Source organism: Globicephala melas, chromosome 21 (genome assembly GCF_963455315.2).
Source record: "Globicephala melas chromosome 21, mGloMel1.2, whole genome shotgun sequence".
NCBI lineage: Eukaryota > Metazoa > Chordata > Mammalia > Artiodactyla > Delphinidae > Globicephala > Globicephala melas.
This window is the reverse complement of record NC_083334.1, coordinates 4707917-4731172: the sequence shown is the minus strand read 5'-3', so window position 1 is coordinate 4731172 and position 23256 is coordinate 4707917. Positions and strand designations below refer to the sequence as shown.

Below are 23256 nucleotides of genomic sequence, written 5' to 3'. Positions count from 1 at the left end.
TGCTAGTGATAACAGGAAGAATGTGGCTGGTGGTTAAAATAGTATTGGGTCTTATTTATTGATTTGTTTTAGGCAGTTATTTCTAACTAGAGGAATTTTCTTACTATCACTTCAATTTTTAGTTTGAACATAATTTTTATATTAGAATTTTGGTTGCAAGCGACAGAAGCCCAACTTAAACAAGCTTAGTAATTGTTTATTATAAGAATATGGGTGTCTGTTGATACCGGAAGATAATGCAGTCAGGCTTCAGGTAGAACTGGAAGCGAAGACTAAACGCTATGAGGACTCTGCATTTCCTGATTCTGTTCCCCACTGAAATCTCCTGTCGTCTGTGTCTCTGCAGACAGGCCTCTCTTGGCTTTTCTGGTGCCCATGTCAGGACACATTACCCTAGACAGCTCCCATGATAGATCTCCCAATCCTAACAAGAAACTGATCTCTCTGTGTCCCAGATAGATTCCTCAGGAAAATGCTGATGAATCCAGCTTGATCCAGGTTTCCATTCCTGAATCAGCTGTGTAAAAGGCATGGGATCAGAGGAAAGGACAGAGGCCACTCCCGGCTGGGCCTAAAGCCCGCGGTGGGCAGGCCGTCATGTTATGCAGAGTGAATGGTCTCAGGTAGCCAGTTGGATTGGGAGTGGGTGGAGCTTGAGAGGATCAAGAGATAGAAATATGACAGTACAGGTATTTACTGTGCCTTGAAAATTTTCATGGTACTGATATGTTTTTCTTAGTTTAAGATAAAGGGTACTTAATAATAAACACAAAATTCATTGGTTTATTGGGGCTCAGTCATCATACATAACATTTTTCTATTTCATAAAAATTCATAAAAATAAAACTTATTATAAAAATAGTTATTTTTATGCACATTTCCCTCTGAATAGATTTATAAGACCAAAAAAGGCATACTTCTTTGATTTGGGGTTCTTACTGGGGCTACTCCTGCATTTGAACTGGGTCTTAACCTTTGAGATTTTATATGTAGATGCAGTTTCATTATGGAAAGGGATTTAGAATCCACTTTAGGAGCCATGCAGCTGAAAAGATTTTAGGTATGATGGCTTCTGGGCATGACAGTTGTACACCTTTCACTGGCGTTGAACCTCCGTAGGCTAAGTTTTGGAGTACTTACAGGCACACATGTTTCCTGTCAAGAACTGTGGGGCATGTAAAATGCATTTATGATTGACAGTAGGGCGCACAGCATTTAAAACCCACATCTTTAAAGTTAGACTGGTTAACCTTGTACAATACTGTAACATGGTGCTTTGGAATTAGAAGCACAGAGCAGTAACGTTTGCTGCCCAAAGAGCCATATTTATTAACTCAACAAAGCTATAAGGAGAAGGGTTTGAAAGGCAGAAAACTATTTCATCTTGAGAGTCATTTCTGACCTTCATCATCAGAAGTCTTGTAAAACCACTTTCTTTTTTTCTTTTTTTTAAAACTGGACATACTAATCAATCCTGTAAAAACTGAAAGGCTATGAATTTTTCATCACTGCACTGTGGCTTTCAAGTTAACCGTAAATATTTACAAGTCCCCTCTTCCCAATACATACAAAGGTAGAAGGAAACTAAAAGAATTGAAGACAATAGCATTTTGACTTGTTCTCTTTTCTTTTAATATGAAAGATTTTGCAAAAATTTGTTTCACTGTGTTATCCCAAAGCAGGGGGGTAGAAAAGAGTAAGTGTCTTAAACTATAGATCTCATTTTGGAATAGGTAAACATTTCCAATATACTGTAGCTAGAAGTAAGGAATGTGAATGTTGGTGGCTTTGTAGAATTCATAAAAACACCAACTATAGGCAATTTAAATTTAGCCTAATCTCACCCCAAGCCTTTGAATCAGAGAAAAAGCTGAGAGAGAGTAGACTGTGGTGTGAATAAAAGGTACCTCATCTGACAAGAAAAGAGAACAGGGGTGTGTTTTCTTGGGCTTACTATCAGGGCCTTATTATTTCTCTAGGAACTTATTTTCTTTGTGAGTTGAAAAAATGATTGCCATATCTAGTTTTATAAGGATACAAAGCCATTAACAAAAATACGACATTAGCTATCACTTTGTGCCCTTGAAGTGTCTATTGTGACTAACATTTGTTTGCTTATATTCCAAAAAGTGAAGGAACAAAAATTTCTTGCATGATATACTTACTGCCGCTCAAAGATGGGTTTGCTTTTGTTCTAGGATTCATTTTGGAATGAAAGGCTTCCTCGTGATTAATCCAGTTAAGTCTAAAAATAAAAATGGACTTCCTCCTGTTTTTGAAGTACAGCTCACCAAAGATCTGATTTGTTTCTTTGACTCATCAGTAGAAATCAGGTAAAAGATTGAATTAAAAATTGCTTCAGCTGCAAAACTGCAAAGTTGGCCCTGCAGTTGGGTTTGGGAATGTCATAAATAAACAAAAATTTTAAAAGTAGTTTATAACTGATAAAACGTCATTTTAAAAGATTCTTCAAATAACATGTTTTGTTAGGGTCGTCATTGTTTGGCTATGTAACTCTTATAAGCTGGTTAACATAAAGTGTTTATGTTTATATCAAAGATCATTTTAAATGACACTTTGTGAATTGTAACCAGGCACATGATTAATGTGTTTTCTATTCCTTTCTATAGAAACTCAGCAGAAAGCCAACAGAGAATAAGAATGATGGAAGAATTAGATGTATGTTCACCTAACTTTAGTTTCCCAAGAGCAGAAAGTGAAGTGAAAAAGCAGAGAGGACGGATGCTATGTGACGTGTTAATGGATCAGAAAGTGTTACCCGGCGTGGGAAACATCATCAAAAATGAAGCTCTCTTTGACAGTGGTCTCCATCCCGCTGTTAAAGTAGGTGTTAAGTAGTTTTTAAATGATTTCTATATTTTTAAATACTTTGAAGGGACCAACGTGGAACACTTAAATCGGCATGGCAGTAACACATTCTCCCCAGACAGACTGCCGGGGTCTTCGCTCACGCCAGCTTCTCCGTGAGGCCAACCCTGGCCTCTCTTTTAAAAATTGCTGTGTGCATCCCTGCCACCCACTTCTTCCTCCCTGGCTTCCATAACTTGCTTGCTTTTTATTTTTCTCCACACCACTGATCACCTGATACTTACTTGTTATATACATTGTTTAGGATCTGACTTCTGCTAGAACACAGTCCCTTAGGAGGAAGGTGTCTGTTTGGTTCGTTGATGTATCCAAGTATCTAGAATACAGTGTCTGGCATTTGGAAGGCATTAAAGAAATATTTGTTGAATGTATGAAAGAGCGAAGCTCACAACTTTCTTTTACTATCTGGCATATTAAATTCACACTCTACACACACTCATATATTCCTGTTTGTACCTGTTCATGACATTAGAAAATGCTGTTTTGGTGGAATGGTAAGAATGGAAGTCAGGTAGCAGAGAATAAGGAATAAGTGATTGGTGAGAAAATGAAACAAAACTTAGAGTGATTGTTAAAATAGCTTAGATTGGAACAAAGGGAAAATATTAGACTGCTGGATGGAGAAGTTGGGACAAGAACTGGATTTTTAGGGTTTTTTTTTTCTTGTTCTTCAACTGGAGTGACATGAACTTATTTATATGTTGGGAAGAAAAACCAAACTGGCCGAGAGGGAGAGGTTAAAATTGTAAAAAAAAGGAACGGTGATTAATAGGACCAAGTTGTAAGAAGGTCAGAGCGGTTAGAACTCAAAACCAGGTGGAAGGATACATATATTTTAGTTTCCAGGGAAGAAAGCTACATTAGGGCTTTTATCCAGACCCAAATAGTGTCTATTAACTAAACCATCTTTTACGTGATTCCAAAGGTACCTGTTTATTTTGTGTAATTGCTTCCCAGAGAGTTTTTATAAAATTCAGATCAGTAGGAAATAAGTTTTCAAAGAAACCAGTTAATAATTGTTGTAGATTTGGTTCTGTTTTTTGACACTTGGAACCTGCTTGTCAAATTTCTGTAATATGGGAATAATGAGACGGAATTTTAACACTAATGAGCTTATGAACTTTTTAAAATCATCTAGAACTCTATGGAAAATGTTTTTGAAAAAAGTACCCAGAGTGTTGTTAACCAGAACATTGTTGTTACCTTTGATAAACTGACAATTTACTTTTTATCAGTACGTCCAGCCGGCCGTAATGCGTGAGGGGGTTAAAAATTAATCTTTCTGAAGCTTAGCTATTAGCCCCCTAAAAGCACACGCACAATGATTGAAAAAGTATAATCTAGCCTTTTAAGATGTGACTGAACGTAGTAAGTAAGATGTGGTAAGAAATAAATGAATTTGAGAAGTACATATGTTTTAAACTTTAAGTAAATGAAAAAATACTTTTAGAAGGATTATGTTGATTAGATGGTTTTAGATTTTAGAGGCACTGATAAATTTGTTTCTGTTGTATAAAGATATACATATGTATTCATATACACACAACAAAGGTGAGTCTTTAGAATTTCTTCTGGAATTACTATTGAAACTACATGTGCCAAATGATAATGAATTCTGCAAAGGGTGACCCTGAGGTTTATGCTAGGCTGTGTCACAAAAAAATTCTTCAGCAAGGTCTGTTTCTGCGTTCTTCCATGTGTTAACATGTACTTTAATATTAAAGCATGTCTATAAATTCATATCTTTTTAAAGCTTGATAGTGACCTTGGAGAACATCTACTCCTGTACCTGTTTGTCCCTTCTTTCTGGTCTTTTTTTTTTTTTTTCCTTCCTTTTTTCTCCTGCAAGACTTTTCAAGGTGGCTGATAGGCAATGCTGGGACTTTGAAGATGTCCAGTACAGAATAGGTATTCAATAAATATTTGAATTTAGAATTAAAGTTTATAAGATGGTATTTTTCTTTTTTGAATTTTTCTAAAATTGAGGTATAGTTAATTGGCAGTGTTGTGTTAGTTTCAACTGTACAGCAGAGTGATTCAGTTATATACATATATGTATTCTTTTTCCGAATCTTTTCCATTATATGTTATTAAAAGATACTGAGGGGACTTCCCTGGCGGTCCAGTGGTTAAGACTTTGCCTTCCAATGCAGGGGGTGCGGGTTCGATCCCTGGTCAGGGAGCTAAGATCCCACATGCCTCGTGGCCAAAAAAACCAAAACATCAAACAGAAGCAATATTGTAAAAAATTCAATGAAGACTATAAAAATGGTCCACAACAAAAAAATATAAATCTTAAAAAAAAATAAAGATACTGAGTATAGTTCCCCATGCTATACAGTTAGGTCCTTGTTGTTTATCTATTTTCTGTGTAGTCGTGTGTATCCATTAATCCCAAAGTCCTAATTTATCTCCCACCCCACCCCCGGCTAGCCCCTTTGGTAACCATAAGTTGTTTTCTATGTCTGTGGGTCTATTTCTGTTTTGTAAATAAGTTCGAGAATGGATGGTATTTTTTATCTGTAGTACCATCACTTAAAAATATACACTGTTAATAACACGGAATAGATATATGAGTTTTAGAAGAGATGCATATGTTTCAAATCTATTTCAAGTTCTCTTAGGTAGAACTGGCAAGTGGTATTGTTTTTCTACAATAATGAACAAATTATGAAACTCTCCTGAGTTGTTTTTCTATTTTAAGGTTTGTCAGTTAACAGATGAACAGACACATCACCTTGTGAAAATGATACGTGATTTCAGCCTTCTTTTTTACAGGGTAAGAGCAAAAAATCTTCAACTATGTAAAATGTCAGTTATTTCCCTTTGCACCAGAAATGTCAAGGCTGTGTGTAGCCATCTAGTGGTAAGAGCATAGAGGTGCAATAGGGGAGAGTGACATGTTATGGGCATAATTAACACCTTGAAATTAGGTCACAGGTCGGTCCAAACTTGTCTAACTCTAATTATATTAAATTATCTTTACACTAAGTTGGGGGACAGCTATGTTAGCATTTTACTTACTTAGACTCTTGTTCTAATTTTGGATATATAAAAGTAACATATAGGTAGCCTAGAGAGAGATTCAGTACTTTGGGATAAATATAGACTTCAGTTCAATCAGATTTTGCCACTTACCTATCAGTGTGGTTAATGTTATTTAGGTAACTTAATTTAGATTTAGTTTCTTTATCTGTAAAACGGGATAATAATACTTCTGTATCTACCACAGAGACTGTTTTGAGAATAAGTCCTCACTAAACTGTAAATTTTGTAAGTTGTATATATACATATATATGCATATATAGAGTTAAGTAAACACATTTTGCCTTTAAACGAAGTATCATAAATATGTCTTTTTTTCTCTACAGTCCATTTCCTGTATTCAAAATGTTTGTTTTTACTACTGTTAGAAAGTCAGGTATTGTAGGCTTCTTCATTAATTGGCCTGAAGTGTTAATGAGCCTCTTGCTTTACATACCTGTCCTGAGTATCGATGGCTATTTTAGTATTACATATGCTCACTTATTCTTCTAGGGAAAGATGATTACAGATACCTACCCATTTTCTGCTCAGATTAAGATGGGCATTTCAGTACTTTGCTTAAATTACTATGAGTTGTTCCTGTAATTTTCAGCTTCTAATATGATCCACCATATTTCTGGGCTTTTAAATTTTCACACTGCTGATGTAAATCCCTAACATTCTCTTTGTAGGAGCTTTAACTGTATGTGAGTAGAATAAAACTGTGACAGAGAGTATCAGAACTTATGCCAAAACAGAACATGTTCGCTGCTAAGATGGCATTTAAATTTTTCTTTTTCAGTGAGTCTGTAAGATTAAAAACAAAAAAACTGTCCCTTTTCAGGTCAACAAAGAAGATGATCTTGTTAAATATTTCTCCCTAGGAATAAATTTTTTGACTGTTGAAACAAAGTGAGCAGCTTCGGTGTTCTAAAAATAATCAGATTTAAAGCTAATCTAGTCTTTTTCTTATAACCACATAATTATGTTTAATTATAAAAACCTTAAAGGCATGAAAGACATTTTAAATTATAGAACTTTTATATCCCATTTAGATAGGAGGGTAAAGCCATGCAAAGAACAATTTTGAATACTAATAAGTTATACAATAATGACTTAATTATTTCACACAAATCTTATTTGACAAATGTTGCTGAATCTTGTCAATATCTTTTTCTCAAATGAAAGAAAAGATTATGAGGACATATGTATAAACATATGTACATTTTTAACAAATTATTTTTAGAAATGACTTTCAAGAATATATCTTTCAATACTATTTTGTAGATAACATTGTAATGTTTGTTTGTTTGTTTTTAGTGCCACAAAGCAGGATCTGCTGTCTCTAACCACTATAAGGTTTACAAGCGTCCTAATTGTGGTCAGTGCTGCTGCAAAATAACTGTGTGTCGCTTAGGGGAGAATAAGAGAATGACATATTTCTGTCCTCAGTGTCAGAAGGAAAATGCTCAACATGTCGACATATGGTGAGAAATCTAATTTAAAGTTTACTGTTTGCCCTAATTCTCTAATAAAAACGCTATTAATAAGAGAACATAGTTGAATAGCTATCAGGCTATTAAGAACAGAACATAACTCACAAGTATTTGAACACTTGGAAGGAAATAGTAAATAATATCATCCAAAAACCAGAATGAGCTGAAGATGACCTACGAGCCTCTTCTGAATTCAGTAGAAAATCTCTAACTTTGATGTTAATATCCAGGCTTTGACTTTCATCTCATTTGTAAAGTGATTACCAGGAGGTGTAGTTTTGTCAATAATTGGGAAAATGCAAGTATTTTCCAAAGTTCTTGCTTTTGAAATAATATTATAAAACATTAGCAAGCTCTCTTTACAAAATTGCAGTCTTCTTGGTGAAATAACCGACTACTTACTAAACACATGTGTGGTGATTCAGCCAGTGGCTGAGTAAGTCTGTTCCCACTCTGCATTCCAGAGCTGGGAAAGTAACCACAGGATGGGCTCAGGGACCCACTGTGGGATGAACTTGAACTAAAATCCCATTGATCACCTGACCTCCACAAGCCCCTACTCTGACTGGCAGAGCACAGTGGCACTTTTGGGTCTCCTGGAATTAGTGTCAGTTCAGAACTAATGTCCAGAAGTCCTCAAAGCTTTGACAGTTTCCTTTTCCACAGTGTACTTACCCTGGTAAGAGGCTGTAGGTCTCTTTGGGGAAGGCTGGCTGAAATATTAACGGTATAAAGGAGCTGAACTATATGTGATTACAAGCCAAAATAATCAGTACAGACATGAAGCACATAAAGTGCTACAAAAGTTTGGGGGATGTTAGAAGTTTATAGGTATACAAAAGGTTGGGAAAATCTCATGGAAAAAGTGTAACTTGAAGTTTATTTTAAAGAGATAGGGGGACGGGGTCAAGAGGGCGTACTATGAGGATGCGGAATTTCTGTCTCCTCACAGCTAGGGCACCTACCAGGCACTGGTGGGAGACCACAGACACCTAAGGGGACGGGAGGAATCCCCAGCGACCAGTTGTTTCAATTATACTTTTATTTCTCTTAATGTATTTTTTATCATTCTAATTTTATTTTGTTTTTTATTCTTTGATATTGTACTGCTCCTTTTTTTCTTTCTTTTTTTTTTTTTAACCACACCATGAAGCTTGTGAGATGTTGGTTCTCAGGCCAGAGGTCGGGACCAAGCTGCTGTGGTGGAAGCTCTGAGTCCAAACCACTGGACTAACAGAGAACCTCAGACCCCAGGGAATATTAATCAGAGTACGGCCTCCCGGAGGTCCTCATCTCAGCACCAAGACCTGGATCTGTCCAACTGCCTGCAAACTCCAATGCTGGACGTCTCAGGCCAAACAACCAGTAAGACAGGAATACAGCACCACCTATCAAAAAGAGGAAACAAACCAAAAAAAAAGATGAAACCACAGAAAAATATGTTACAGATGAAGGAGCAAGGTAAAAACCTACAAGACCAAATAAGTGAAGACGAAATAGGCAACCTATCTGAAAAAGAGTTCAGAGTAATGCTAGTAAAGATGATCCGAAATCTGGGAAACAAATTGGAGAAATTACAAGAAACAATTACCGAGGATCTAGAAGAAATAAAGAGCAAACAAACAGTGATGAACAACACACTTACTGAAATCAAAAATACTCTAGAAGGAACCAATAGCAGAATAACTGAGGCAGAAGAACAGATAAATGAGCTGGAAGATAAAACGGTGGAAATAACTGCCAGAAAGCAGAAAAGAAAACATAATGAAAAGAATTCAGGACAGTCTCAGAGACCTCTGGGACAACACTAAACGCACCAATGTTCAAATTATAGCGGTCCCAGAAGAAGAAGAGAAAAAAGGGGGGCTGAGAAAATATTTGAAGAGATTACAGTCAAAAACTTCCCTAACATGAGAAAGGAAATAGTCAATCAAGTCCAGGAAACACAGAGAGTACCATACAGGATAAACGCAAAGAGAAACACACCAAGACACATATTAATGAAACTATCAAAAATTAAATTCGAAGAAAAAATATTGAAAGCAGCAAGGGAAAAGCAGCAAATAACATACAAACTGTTAGAGCTAATCAATGAATTTGGTAGAGTAGCAGGATACAAAATTAATGCACAGAAATCTCTTGCATTCCTATACACTAATGATGAAAAATCTGAAAGAGAAATTAAGGAAACACTCCCATTTACCACTGCAACAAAAAGAATAAAATACCTAGGAATAAACCTACCTAAGGAGACAAAAGACCTATATGCAGAAATCTATAAGACACTGACGAAAGAAATTAAAGATGATACAAACAGATGGAAAGATATACCATGTTCTTGGATTGGAAGAATCAGCATTGTGAAAATGACTATACTACCCAAAGCAATCTACTGATTCAATGCACCCCCTGTCAAACTACCAGTGGCATTTTTCACAGAACTAGAACAAAAAATTTCACAATTTGCATGGAAACACGAAAGACCCCGAATAGCCAAAGCAATCTTGAGAAAGAAAAACAGAGATGGAGGAATCAGGCTCCCTGACTTCAGACTATACTACAAAGTTACAGTAATCAAGACAGTATGGTACTGGCACAAAAACAGAAATATAGATCAATGGAACAGGATAGAAAGCCCAGAGGTAAACCCACGCACGTATCGTCACCTTATGTTTGATAAAGGAGGCAAGAATATACAATGGAGAAAAGACAGCCTCTTCAATAAGTGGTGCTGGGAAAACTGGACAGCTACATGTAAAAGAATTAAATTAGAACACTCCCTAACATCATACACAAAAATAAACTCAAAATGGATTAAAGACCTAAATGTAAGGCCAGACACTATAAAACTCTTAGAGGAAAACATAGGTAGAACAGTCTATAACATCATAGCAAGATCCTTTTTGACCCACCTCCTAGAGAAATGGAAATAAAAATAAACAAATGGGACCCAATGAAACTTAAAAGCTTTTGCACATCAAAGGAAATCATAAACAAGATGAAAAGGCAACCCTCAGAATGAGAGAAAATATGTGCAAACGAAGTAGCAGACAAAGGATTAATCTCCCAAATATACAAGCAGCTCATGCAGCTCCATATCAAAAAAACAAACAACCCAATCCAATAATGGGCAGAAGACCTACATAGACATTTCTTCAAAGAAGATATACAGATTGCCAACAAATACATGAAAAGATGCTCAGCATCGCTAATCATTAGATGCAAATCAAAACTACAATGAGGTATCACCTCACACCAGTCAGAATGGCCATAATCAAAACATCTACAAACCATAAATGCTGTAGACGGTGTTGAGAAAAGGAAGCCCTCTTGCACTGTTGGTGGGAATGTAAATTCATACAGCCACTATGGAGAACGGTATGGAGGTTCCTTATCTAAAAGTAGAACTACCATATGACCCAGCAATCCCACTACTGGGCATATACCCTGAGAAAATCATAATCAAAAAGAGTCATGGGCTTCCCTGGTGGCGCAGTGGTTGAGTCTGCCTGCCGATGCAGGGGACACGGGTTCGTGCCCCAGTCCGGGAAGATCCCACATGCCGCGGAGCGGCTGGGCCCATGAGCCATGGCTGCTGAGCCTGCGCGTTCGGAGCCTGTGCTCCGCGACGGGAGACGCCACAACAGTGAGAGGCCTGCATACCACAAAAAAAAAAAAAAAAAAAAAAAAAAGAGTCATGTACCACAAAGTTCATTGCAGCTCTATTTACAATAGCCAGGACATGGAAGTAACCTAAATGTCCATCAACAGATGCATGGATAAAGAAGATGTGGCACATATATACAATGGAATATTACTTGGCCATAAAAAGAAACGAAATGGAGTTATTTGTAGTGAGGTGGATGGAGCTAGAGTCTGTCATACAGGGTGAAGTAAGTCAGAAAAAGAAAAACAAATACTGTATGCTAACACATATATATGGAATCTAAAAAAAAAAAAGCTTCTGATGAACCTAGGGTCAGGACAGGAATAAAGATGTAGACGTAGAGAATGGACTTGACATGGGAATGGGGAAGGGTAAGCTGGGACTAAGTGAGAGAGTAACATTGACATATATACAGCACCAAATGTAAAATGGATGGCTAGTCGGAAGCAGCCGCATAGCACGGGGAGATCAGCTCGGTGCTTTGTGACCACCTAGAAGGGTGAGATAGGGAGGGTGGGAGGGAGATGCCAGAGGGAGGGGATATGGGGATATATGTATGCGTATAGCTGATTCACTTTGTTATACAGCAGAAACTAACACAAGTTTGTAAAGCAATTATACTCCAATAAAGATGTTAAAAAAAAAAAAGAATTTTGGCTAAATAAATGAGCAAATAGACATTATTTACTTGGAAAGAAGGAGCATTGCCACAAACCTTGAATCATTGGTGATAACAGTGGCAGAGCCAAACGAAGTCTCCAAGTTTGTTAAATAGCAAAAGTTAGTTTTACAGGTAGGATGGGATCAACTAGTAGGAATCAGTAGTAGTTCTGGAGATGGCTAATGTCTTACCTGAATCAGTAGATGAAGGACTTTTTAATTGATTATAGCATAATTAGGATGGGAACTGAAGAAACAGACGTGAAACTTGTTTAGTGTAATGGGCGAGAGACGGTTTCCAGTCCTGAGGGCAAGACACTGGAAATGGAGAGAAAAATAGGTACTTTAAAAGAATTTTAATGCCAGCAAGTATTGTGAGAGGTTTGCTATGGAGGATAAAGCAAAGAGTTCCAGGCCCCAAACCAGAAATTTTCACTTTATAGACGTGGGAAAGACGGGTAGAATGGAAGAGATAAATTAAGTTTTGGATATGTGGACTAGATAGTCCACATAGGGTGGGAAGTGGGTGGGAGATGATGGCTTGAGTGTTACTACCCGTGTTCTTAGTTGAAGTATTAAAGCAAGATCAGTTCACTGAAAAAGTATATAGCAAAGAACAAAGGAGGAGGGAGGTGCCATCTGGTCTGTGGAGAGCTCAGGGCCCCGGGTTGGAGATGACATGGTCCAGACCCCCATTATGTCTTCATAAATATATTTGCAGCTATCTTTTTTTTTTTTTCTCCTTGTTCCTGTGTTTCATTTTGTTCATCACCTTTCGTTATTGATTACTTTACTCTAAACCACACCATATCCCCTTTTTCTCAGCTTCCTCATCCCATTTTACTATCATAGAGATCCGAAATATGTTTAAATAATGTTATATTACACAGATTTATGGGTTTCTTATTTTTAATGTTATAGGTGTACATTTATTTGACCAAAAGTGTATAACACTGGATCTGGAAGATAGAGTACATTCAATATATATTTGTCTACTGAATAAGTGATTAATGTTCCATATGTATTTGTTTTCTGTGAATTGATAGCTTTTGAATTTTTAAAAAATTCTTCCAGATTATCAAGTAAACATGTTATTTATCATAAAAATAAGATCATTGTCAATTCCAAAGGGTTTTTGAAACTAGGATTCAAAGCCTCAAGGGTTCCCTGAAAGAGACTTGGGAGTTACTACGAGTTAGGGAGGCCATGCTGTACTGGAAATGTCCTGGGCCCTGCATTCCCTCCTCCCTCCTGACCTAGTTCTGTTCTGTCTAGGCATCCAGCTCAAGACTCATTGCAAAATAAGTGTATACAAAATAAGACATTTGAAAACCAGTAATATTGGCCCCAGTCTTAGAGATTTCTGTAATTAAGTATATTCAGTTCATTTTCTGGATAAGCATTTGAGCACTTTTTATATTGACTAAATTTTTTCACTTTAAAGTCATTTCAAATAAAATTGAAATATGAGAAGCCCAGTAGTAATGATCTAAATTCTTGTGTTCCCTCAGTCACTAAAAGTTTACTTCACCTTTTCCCGAAGTCCTCCCCAGCTTTTCCAGTTTTCATTGATCACACCACACTTTGAATACCTATACCAGTTATCGTTGGCTCTCCTTTATATTACTAGCTGGCATAATTTACATGTGTGAGTATTGTTTCCTTAAGGGGAAACTGCATTTTTCTTTGTTTTTTACTAGAGTCTTTATAATTTCTGTTTCACTTTTTCATTTCTGTACTGTTTACTTTCTTTCTTAGGGTCTGCTATATGCCAGGTACTGGGAAAACAGAGAACAGCGAATAGAGTCACTCGAAGTGCTCAGGGTCTAACGTGGGGAGTCAATAGATCATGAGAAGCCCGTGATGGAAATGCTGCAAAAGGGCACATTTGTGCTAATGGCAGTGGAACTATAGTATGGATGAGGAAACCTTGAAATCCACCTGGGAAGAACAAAGAAATCTCTCTGAGGAGGTGAAGTTTGAGCTTAGGGTGGGAAGAAATAGGAACTCATCACAGACAAGAGCCCGGAAAGGGATTTCCTGGGAGAGAAAACAGCCCCTGACAAGGTGCATGGGGAAACGCCCTGTGCGCTCAGGGAGCTGCAGGAGAGGAGGGCGTTTTGTTCCTATACGAAGACGTATTTACGTCTCTAGAAGCCATCTGGCTTGGAAATGTGTTGAGAGTTGGTTGCTAGTTAATGAGAATTTAGTGTCGTTTGCAAACCAGTTCTTAAGGCCGAGCTGACCTGGCAGAGATTTTTCAGGGGTATGGAGCAATTATAGGGCATTTGGGAGACGTGAAGAAAATCTGTGGTGGGTTAATCTTGACAGGATAGCCCTGTTTGGGGAAGAGTTTGACTACATAGTTGTCATGTTTAAAAACATAGTTTACAAAGGACTCAAATTTTGACTACAGTGAAAGATACCCAATACAAATTATCTTAAATTAAAATGGGAGTTTATGGATTATGGAGCCAAAATAAATGTTGGGGTAATTTCATAGCATCAATGCAAAAACTATAAAAACCCACATCTCAGGAACTGGAACTCCCAAAGGTGACCTTGCCTGGGCTGCCCACAGATGGAACAAGTGGAAAGAATACAGGCAGGTCTAAGCTGCTTCCTGCTTCACCCTTTCATTTCAAGTCTCATGATAGCAGATTCTCTCTGGTTTCAGCAGGAGAAACACATTCTGGGGGGCTTCCAGGAAGTACTGTGGCTCCCTGACTAAGGGATCAGAGTAGACTGTGGCAACTGACTCAGCTGAAGTAGAATTTGGACGGATTGCTGGGCTTTACCCCGAGTGTGCGATTCACAGGTCTGGGGAGAGGCCTGGACTCTGACTACCGAGTTCCCACGTGGTGCTGGCGCTGTGAGCCCAAGGACCTTTCTCTGAGAACCACCAGCCTTTGGGTCTCTCTCCCTCAGCTGTCTCTGCCCTGCGCCTCTACCAGGCTGTCTGTGGGTCAGTGGTGGGCGGCGCCTGTGTTGAGTGCACTCGCAGCCCAGGTCATGACGTCCCCTAAGAGGAATGGAGCAGAATCGCTTGTCCTGGAAGTATAGACAGTGCACCTGCTCCCTGTGCCAGGCCGGCACACCGTCCCTGGGCGCCGAGCAGGTATGAGCTGGTGCTGGCAGCACGTGGGACTTGCCCAGAGAGAGCCCCAGGACTGACACCAGCGACAGTGTCCTCAACATCCGTGCAGCTGGAGTGACTGCCCCCACTCTGCACCCTGCCACTCCGATCCACAGAGGACAGCACAGCAAGCCGTGGAGGCTTCGTGAGCTTCTAGTAGATTTGCCTCTGCAGCAGAGCCTGCAGGACTTGCTGGTGGACCAGTTATGAGGGTAAGAAGGGTTAAGGACGGCTCACACGTTTCTGGCCTGATCAGCTGAGTGATGGTGATGCCATTTGCTGAGATGTGACAAACTAGCAGAGTTGCGGATGGGGGCAGGAGGTCCTGACTTATTTGTACTAGTTTCCCATGGCTGCCATAACAAGTTGCCACTAACCTGACAGCTTAAAGCAACAGAAATTTCTTCTCTCACGGTTCTGGATGCCAGAAGCCCAGCATCGGTTTCATCGGGCCAAAGTCAAGCTGTGGGCTGGTCTGTGCTCCTGGAGGCTCTAGGGGAGAATCCATTCCGTGCCTTTTCAAGCTTCTGGTGGCTGGCAGTGTTCATTTGTGGCTACACGACTCCTCACGTCTCTGCCTGTGTGGTCACGTTACCTTCTCCCCTTCTGTGTGTATCATATCTCCCTCTGCCTCTCTCTCATAAGGATACTTGTGTTTGCATTCAGAGATCACCCTGATAATCCAGAATCATCTCGCCATGTCAAGATCCTTAATTACATCTGCAAAGATCCTCTTCATAAAGTAACAGTTACAGGTTCCTGCTTTTGTGACCTACTGTCTTTAGGAAGCCATCATTCAGCCCACTACAGACAGGTTAAGGTTGGAATTCCTGTTACACGTCCAACTGGAGATTGGAAAGAATTTATTAGTAGGCGATTAAGAAACGGAGCAGTAAGGAGAGAATGCTTCCAGAGCTTCTTTATGTAACAATAAATATCCCCTCATGGTTAATGGAATTTATAGGATAGAAGATGAAAATGGTTAAAAGTTGGAGCACATTGAAAATCCGAAGGTTATTTAAATTGTGTTTACTTAATTATGAATAAATGTATGATGCTGCCTCAGAGTAAGTTAGTAGAGGGCAGGGATTAGGTGAAGTAAATTCTATAGAAGGTCTGGTGTTCCATAGGAATAAGAAATATTTTTAAAAATTTATTTTATTAAAGTATAGTTGATCTACAGGGATAAATATTGAATGGCATTAAAAGTCAAGGTAAGTAAAGATAAAAATAACCATAATGAGATGTGTCTTACTTTCAGATTTTCTTATGCTATTTGTGATTTTACCAGACAAGTCTGAATTTTAAACCTGTTATAATTATGCGTAGGAGCAAAATGTTACAGAAGACAAGGCTACCTTTGAAAGTCAAAGAACTCATGTTCTGAAACGTAAGGTACAAAGCCTTTACTGAAAGAACTTTTTTTCAGTATTAATGTTTGGAATCATGAAAGGAATCCATGACACTGCATTGGCTGCTAAACCGCGTGATGTGCTCTGTAGCCCCAGAGCCATGTGCTAAAGAGCAGGACTGTATCAGAGCTTTAGAAAGGCATTTCCTGTAACAGTACGGAGTCATTTAGGAATTCCATCGTTACAGATTATAGATCAGTTGATTTAGTGCCCAGCAGATATTGAGAAATTCCAGTGGCACACGAAGTAAATGTAAAACTTTTCTCACCTTACATTCAGTGCTCTAATTTCTACATGACTCATTTCCTCCCTAATTTGAATAAAGATATTTTAGTTTTGCTTTGGGAAGAGTCCCACTTACTTAAAAAACTAGTTGAGGGCTTCCCTGGTGGTGCAGTGGTTGAGAGTCCGCCTGTCAATGCAGGGGACACGGGTTCGCGCCCCGGTCCGGGAAGATCCCACATGCCACGGAGCGGCTGGGCCCGTGAGCCATGGCTGCTGAGCCTGCGCGTCCGGAGCCTGTGCTCTGCAACGGGAGAGGCCACAACAGTGAGAGGCCTGCGTACCGCAAAAAAAACAAAAACAAAAAACTAGTTGAGAAATGCTCCCTAGTGGTTATGTCAAATATTTTTAGTTAGTTTAAAACACACACACACACACACACACACACAACTCTGACTCTAAAACTTTTGTTATTTCTGTCTTTAAAAGCAATCAGCAGGGCCCAAGTAAAAACATTTTATTCCGAGAGAGAGAGAACTTCTAAGCAATAGTAAACATGTAGCATTTGGGTATTAATGGTTCTGTAATTGTTTCTAAGATATCCAGAATGTATAAGAACAAGACAATAACGAAAGTGTTAATGATTAACTTTAGAAGTTCTCTTGTAGCAGGCTGCCAGCTAGAAATACTACAGTCAGTTGGCCATCCAGCAGAGGGGGTCATCTTATGGACTCTGTGGCCCGGAAGTCTGAAGAGCAGTGGACATGTGAGGTCTGTACGCTAATAAATAAGCCGTCTTCTGAAGCATGTGATGCTTGCCTGACTTCAAGGCCTACGGGTAAGACTGAATTTTGATTCTGAGTGCCTTCCATTTCAAAGAGGGTTAATTATACAAAGTCAGGTACATGTCTTGTTCCGTCTTGATATTTCATAACGAAGTAAAATGCTCTCTTTCTGAAAGGTTTAAAGGAATTGCCAGCCTTTGCATGTAAATGATGCTGACATTCTGTTGAGCACTTTTTTTTTTAACGGGGGAAACACGCTTGTGCTAAAAGAGTATGTGCCGTTGTATCTCAAAAAACTGAGATGATTACATCTGTTCTCTACTGTTTCTAATGAATTATTCAATAAAGCTTTGTTTTATGCAGATTTCAGCAACTTTTGAGTTTGTTATTCAGTCCAAGTGTTTCATAAATTGAAAGGGAGGATTTCTGTAAGAATATCATTGCAGGTGGAATAGGAAAATGCTGAGTTTTTTCTCTTCTTTGGCCTCCTACCCCTTGTTATTAAAATCTTTACTCAGACAATTGTACTGATTTCATTGAAATCCTTCAGAATAACTCATCGTAGCTCACAATTTCGTGCGTACAGAAGATGTAGAAGCTCAGAGGAAACCTGTGATTAAGGGCCATCTCCCTGATGCAGCTTCTTCTGTGTTCTCAAAGTGTTCTTTCTTTCTTCAATTAGGGGAGAAAGTTCATTCTTCTGGACCCCCCATCGTGTGAGCTGTCATGTTGTGTTGTGTTCGCTGGGCCAGAAATGCAGGCATCACCCCATATACACCTTTGCTAGTAGCAGAAGGGACTGTGTCTCCTATTTCTGTCCCTCCCTCTGCAGTATCGTTCAACAGAGAGCCCTCAGAAAACCCCAGTCTTAGGTTTCCACATTTATTCTGACATTCTGAAATGCCTTTACACATCTTAATTATTTTCTTGTTATTTTTTTCTGAGTATGAAAGGCAGATAACTGCACTTTAGAATAAATTACAGATTCCAAGATCCTAAGATGCTTTTTTGAAACATATTTAATAAATGTAAGTCTTTGTAATTCATCTTTACTTAATTTTAATAGGGCTTTCACTTGGTCTTGTCATTCACAGAAACATTCCTGATAATCTAGATATAGGCTCTAACTGCTGATCGAAAGCTTTGTGGGGTGTCACCTCTTATTTACACTGCTTTAATATTTGGTCTAATAGCAACAAAATTGATAGCTCAGTAACCTTTAAATGCTTAAACATAACATAAAGCATAACAAGTAGAAATCTTTATTAAACCCATCTCTGAGTCCCTGGAAATTTTGCACTTCATATGGTACTTTATTTCCTAATCTAAAGGTGGTTAACTCTGAATTGCTCAAGCTAACTTTGTATTATTAGTTCTATACATGAGGTCACTGTAATAAATGAACTAAATGTTTTAATCAAATGAAAAGATGTTTCAAACAGTCAGTGTATTTATAGGAATAATGCAGAATTACTGGTCTCTCCTTCCAGATTCGGTACCCAAGAATGAAGAGAATCCTATCGCCTTTAACAGTTTAGTGAAATACCCTTGTAATAGCTTTGGAAAACCAAGGACGGAAGTGAAGATCAACAGGAAAACTGCATTTGGAACTACAACCCTTGTTTTGACGGATTTCAGCAATAAATCCAGTGCTTTGGAAAGAGAAGAAAGCCAAAACCAGATACTAGATGGGGAATTTCCAAACCCTCCTACTAACGTTTGCTTTAGTGATACAGTGCACCCCTCCAAGGAGAGAACAAACTATAGAACTCAACTATCTAACAAAGTAAACATATCATCTATGGTCTGCTCTCCCTCTAAATTATTTAGTCCAGCATATAAAAGATTAAAAACAACCCACTGCTCATCACGGGATCTCAAAAGTGGCAACCCTGGATTTTCTAACAGGTATGGTGCTTCTAACCTTGCTCTTTAAGGTATTTGCGTAAGTTTTAAGAATGCAGAAAGATCATCCATTGCTGAGGAAGCTGAATTGATCTTGGAAATGTCAGTCAAAACCTGAAAGACTATTACAGTAATTTGCCTCCCTTGCCTCCTCTAGCTTATAATATTAGAGAAAGGAAGGGAATGAAAAACCGAATTTCCTCCATCTGTAGAAAATTGTGTTTTGCTTTTTTCTGGCTGTAACCATATACATGCTTAATACAGAGTGTTTGGAAAATATTGGAAAGTATAAAGAATAATGATTAAATCCCCCATAATCTTACCGGTTAGCAGTCTCCACTATTAGCAGTTTTGTTTAAGCTTTTCTTCCGATGAAAGATAGTTCTTCTAGAAGGGAAACTATCATTCATAACACTTAGTAAATGTCTTCTGTTCTAAAGCGAGGGATCTGAGATATTTTTAGTGACATTTCTGCCAAAGAAAGTGACTGTATTTCAAACAGCCAGGGGGCAGGGAGTGTGGTATTTGTTTCAACCAAAAAGGCTCAAAGAGCGTGAGTACTACTTTTGAACCTGAAATTAAAAAGTTGTAATTCCAGTTAATGAACCCTACCAGATCAGATATGTTTTATGAGACTACCAGCTGCATGTTCAGGAGAAGACCCCCCAGTTGCTGTCACCAGAGACAGAGACATTTTAATAAACAATGTCATCCTTGTGCCTTAATGATTATTGGCAGATCCTGGAAATGTTCTTCCCCAACCTTGTTTAATTTCTTTATCTGGGGCTCCTCTCACACCTGATATTATGGCTCCTCAGGGAGAGAGATCTCTCCACAATTTTCTTTTCCTTCAGAAAGCGGACACTGTATATCCAGCACCTTTAAATGAAGGGAAGAGTATTTTTTTTTTTTTTTTTTTTTTGTGGTACGCGGGCCTCTCACTGTTGTGGCCTCTCCCGTTGCGGACCACAGGCTCCGGACGCGCAGGCTCAGAGGCCACGGCTCACGGGCCCAGCCGCTCCGAGGCATGTGGTATCTTCCCAGACCGGGGCACGAACCCGTGTCCCCTGCATCGGCAGGCGGACTCTCAACCACTGCGCCATCAGGGAAGCCCAGGGAAGAGTATTTTAAACAGAGTGAAGGTGAGTTTTCTTCCCCTGTGCCTTTTCTTGCCAGCGGGGGATGAGGAGAGGAAGAGTTGCTGTGGACGGGATCTAAAATAATCTCAGGGGCGTTCTGATCTCCAGCCTTTCATCTGATGAGCTGTGTCTTTGCTGATGGAAAGATTCTTTGGGCAGTGAGATAAAGGACCACCATTGCACAAACCTAGACCAACCTCTGGGAATACTTTAATAACAGAATTCTGAGATGTTTTTTGGTCAATAGGTGCTTTAATCTCGAGTTTCTTGTACTGACTCTAATTTTACTATCAGTTAATCTTGATCGTTTATCCTTGGCTGATTTTTTGTTGTTGTTGTCGTTGTTGTTCATAATCATGTATAATAACTGGTTTGACTTTTGTCCATAATACTCAAAAAATATAGACATTTGAGTTAGGCTATGGCGGGCAAACTTTTAACTGACTTGATCAGTACGCCACCTTTTCACTGAACACTAATTAATGTGTCATGACGGAAGTTCATGAAGGAGCTAGTTAAGAGTGTCTGAGTTGGGAGGCTATGCTGTAGGAAAATCATTTTTGAACAGCCTTTTCTGTTGTGTAGCTTAAGTGGAAAGAAGCAGATGTGATCATTTAAAAATATTGTGGCTTTTGTTGTACTCAAATGAAGTATCTTGGCATATTTTTATTTCCTTAGTGCTTTGTAGAAAATCTCAGACAATTTAACTAATGAATTATGGATTTAAAAAAACATTAATGTAACCTTAAGTTTTAAAGATTTCTTCATAAGCCATTAGTAATAGGGTCATATGATTAATCACAGCACACAGCTTTACTTAGAAACACTGCAGCGTGCGTATGTGTTGAATATAAGAACCCCAGGAATGAGACTCCAAAATCAATCAACATCAACTAGCAGAATAAATGTCAAGTGATGAAATACATTCACCCAGCAGCCCTTCTGCACCCAGCTACTTTACAAGGAATAAATTGCAAATTACTGTCATTTATTTCATTTTTCTCCTTGTCTGGCAGCTACAGTGTTCATCTTGTGGACAAGATGCCGAGCAGAAGCTCACAACATAATAGGATTAAAGCAGGTGGTCCACTCAGAGAATTTATAGCCAGTTCATTGTTTCTTTAATAATTGTATGGTAATTAATTTGCCTTTTGTTCTCTTAATTACTGCTCTCATCGCTACATGATACATGCCATGTTGATGGGGCATATTTTCAGATTGGTCTTTAGATAGACTTGAATTTTATCCAGCTACTGGATTATAAATTAGATCGTTGAACCAATTTTTAAGCAGTTAAGAATGACTGTTAGACAGTTTTAAGTCTTTGATCCAACTATTGTAAACGCAGAACAAAACACAGTGATAACCACTTCAAAGAAGCATAACGTGTTTTGGGTTGAAGCTTTTCCTGAGCTGATGCAAAGGCTCACGTAGATGAGTGAGATGAGTGAAATGAAAATCACTAACGTTTTCTCGGGTCTGCCGCCATCAGGGTTGCCAGATTCTACCTCTAATCACCAGTGAAGCACTCACCTCTCGTTCATGCTTCTGGTTCACCTTTTGGTGTTTTCAGTCCCCAAGGATGTCAGAACCACCTGGGACCATCCAGGATGAGTCATTTAACCTCTGTTTGTTTGTTACGATCCTTGAAATACTGCTGAGCTACAAAATCTACATTCAGTGAGCCTGATCAGTTCAGTGTTTTTATTATAATGAATCACCCTATCTGTAAAATAAGTTAAACCATGATAAATTGATCACTGAAAAAAATACCCGTTTTAAAAATTACAAACCTGTGCTTGGTAATGTCTTCCTTCTTGATAATAGTTTTTATCTGATCTCTGTTCAGTGTTACTTGAACAATGCTTATTGAACATGTTGTGTTTATTTATTAATAAGTATTTATTAAGAACCTATTATACATTAAGCACTACTCTTGGTTCTAATGACGACCTCTACCTCAGCAAACTACAGCCAGAAGGGCCAAAGTCAGCCCACCCCGTTTTTATAAATAAAGTTTTATTGGGACACATCCCATTCCCATTGGTTTACATATTCCCTCTGGCTGCTTTTCATGCTAAAACAGCAGATTTGAGTATTTTGCAACAGAGACCATAAGACCCACAAGCCTAAACGTATGTCCCTTCTGAAAAAGATTTTCCAACCCTGATCTATTATATTGACCGTTTATAATCCAGTATTAGTATTCAAAATGATGGTCCTAGTTATCAAAATAAGTTAAACTATCCCATATGCTAAGTTTACCCAAGAAAATGCTCTGCTACATTTTCAAAAGTTTTTAAAGTAATGATTGAAACAAAGAGGAACCAAGATGTCCTCAATTAATCAGAACATTTAATTACCCTGGGTAATGTTTGCTATCATAAAATTAAGATTCCCTGTACATCTTTAGAGCTGATGTGTTCACAGATGGCATCAGTGTCTTGGTTACGTTAACTCAGTGCTTCAGTACTTAATGTGTATATGAATCCCCTGGGAGTCCTGTTAACATGCAGATTCTGATTCTGCCCGCGATCTGGAGTAGGGGAGGATAATTCTGTACTTGTAAGGAGCTGCCAGGTGATGCTGATGCTTCTGGTCAGATGGACCCCACTCTAAGGGCCGGGATAAGATAGCATGTGGCTATTTTCTCCTTTAACTTTATACCAACGAAGAAACAGAATTGAAGACAGAAATGAGGAAGCTGTAGGAAACACTGGGATCTTTCCTTTCTACCTTAATCCTGACTTCTACCGTGCTCCTCTCCAGGAAAGCTTTACTAGTAGGAAAATCTAAACATCTCCCTGGATTTGCGAAACTCTGGAGATTTCTAGGTTGAAGCAAGTGGGTTTGAAAATGTTTAACTAATTGTTACCTCAGACAGCCTTCCAATATATAAAACTGTTTGCATGTGTGTACTT

General features: G+C 38.6%; 1 protein-coding gene across 1 annotated transcript in view; it reads left to right on the top strand.

Annotated features, from left to right (window-relative positions):
* Window positions 1-23256, top strand: part of NEIL3 (nei like DNA glycosylase 3) — a 41454-nt gene that overhangs the window by 14327 nt on the left and 3871 nt on the right. The window contains exons 3-8 of the mRNA XM_030829907.2: window positions 2199-2333; window positions 2631-2844; window positions 5594-5668; window positions 7234-7400; window positions 17175-17344; window positions 18782-19199. Of these exons, the coding sequence (XP_030685767.2) occupies window positions 2199-2333; window positions 2631-2844; window positions 5594-5668; window positions 7234-7400; window positions 17175-17344; window positions 18782-19199 (1179 nt within the window). The remainder of the gene's footprint in view (window positions 1-2198; window positions 2334-2630; window positions 2845-5593; window positions 5669-7233; window positions 7401-17174; window positions 17345-18781; window positions 19200-23256) is intronic.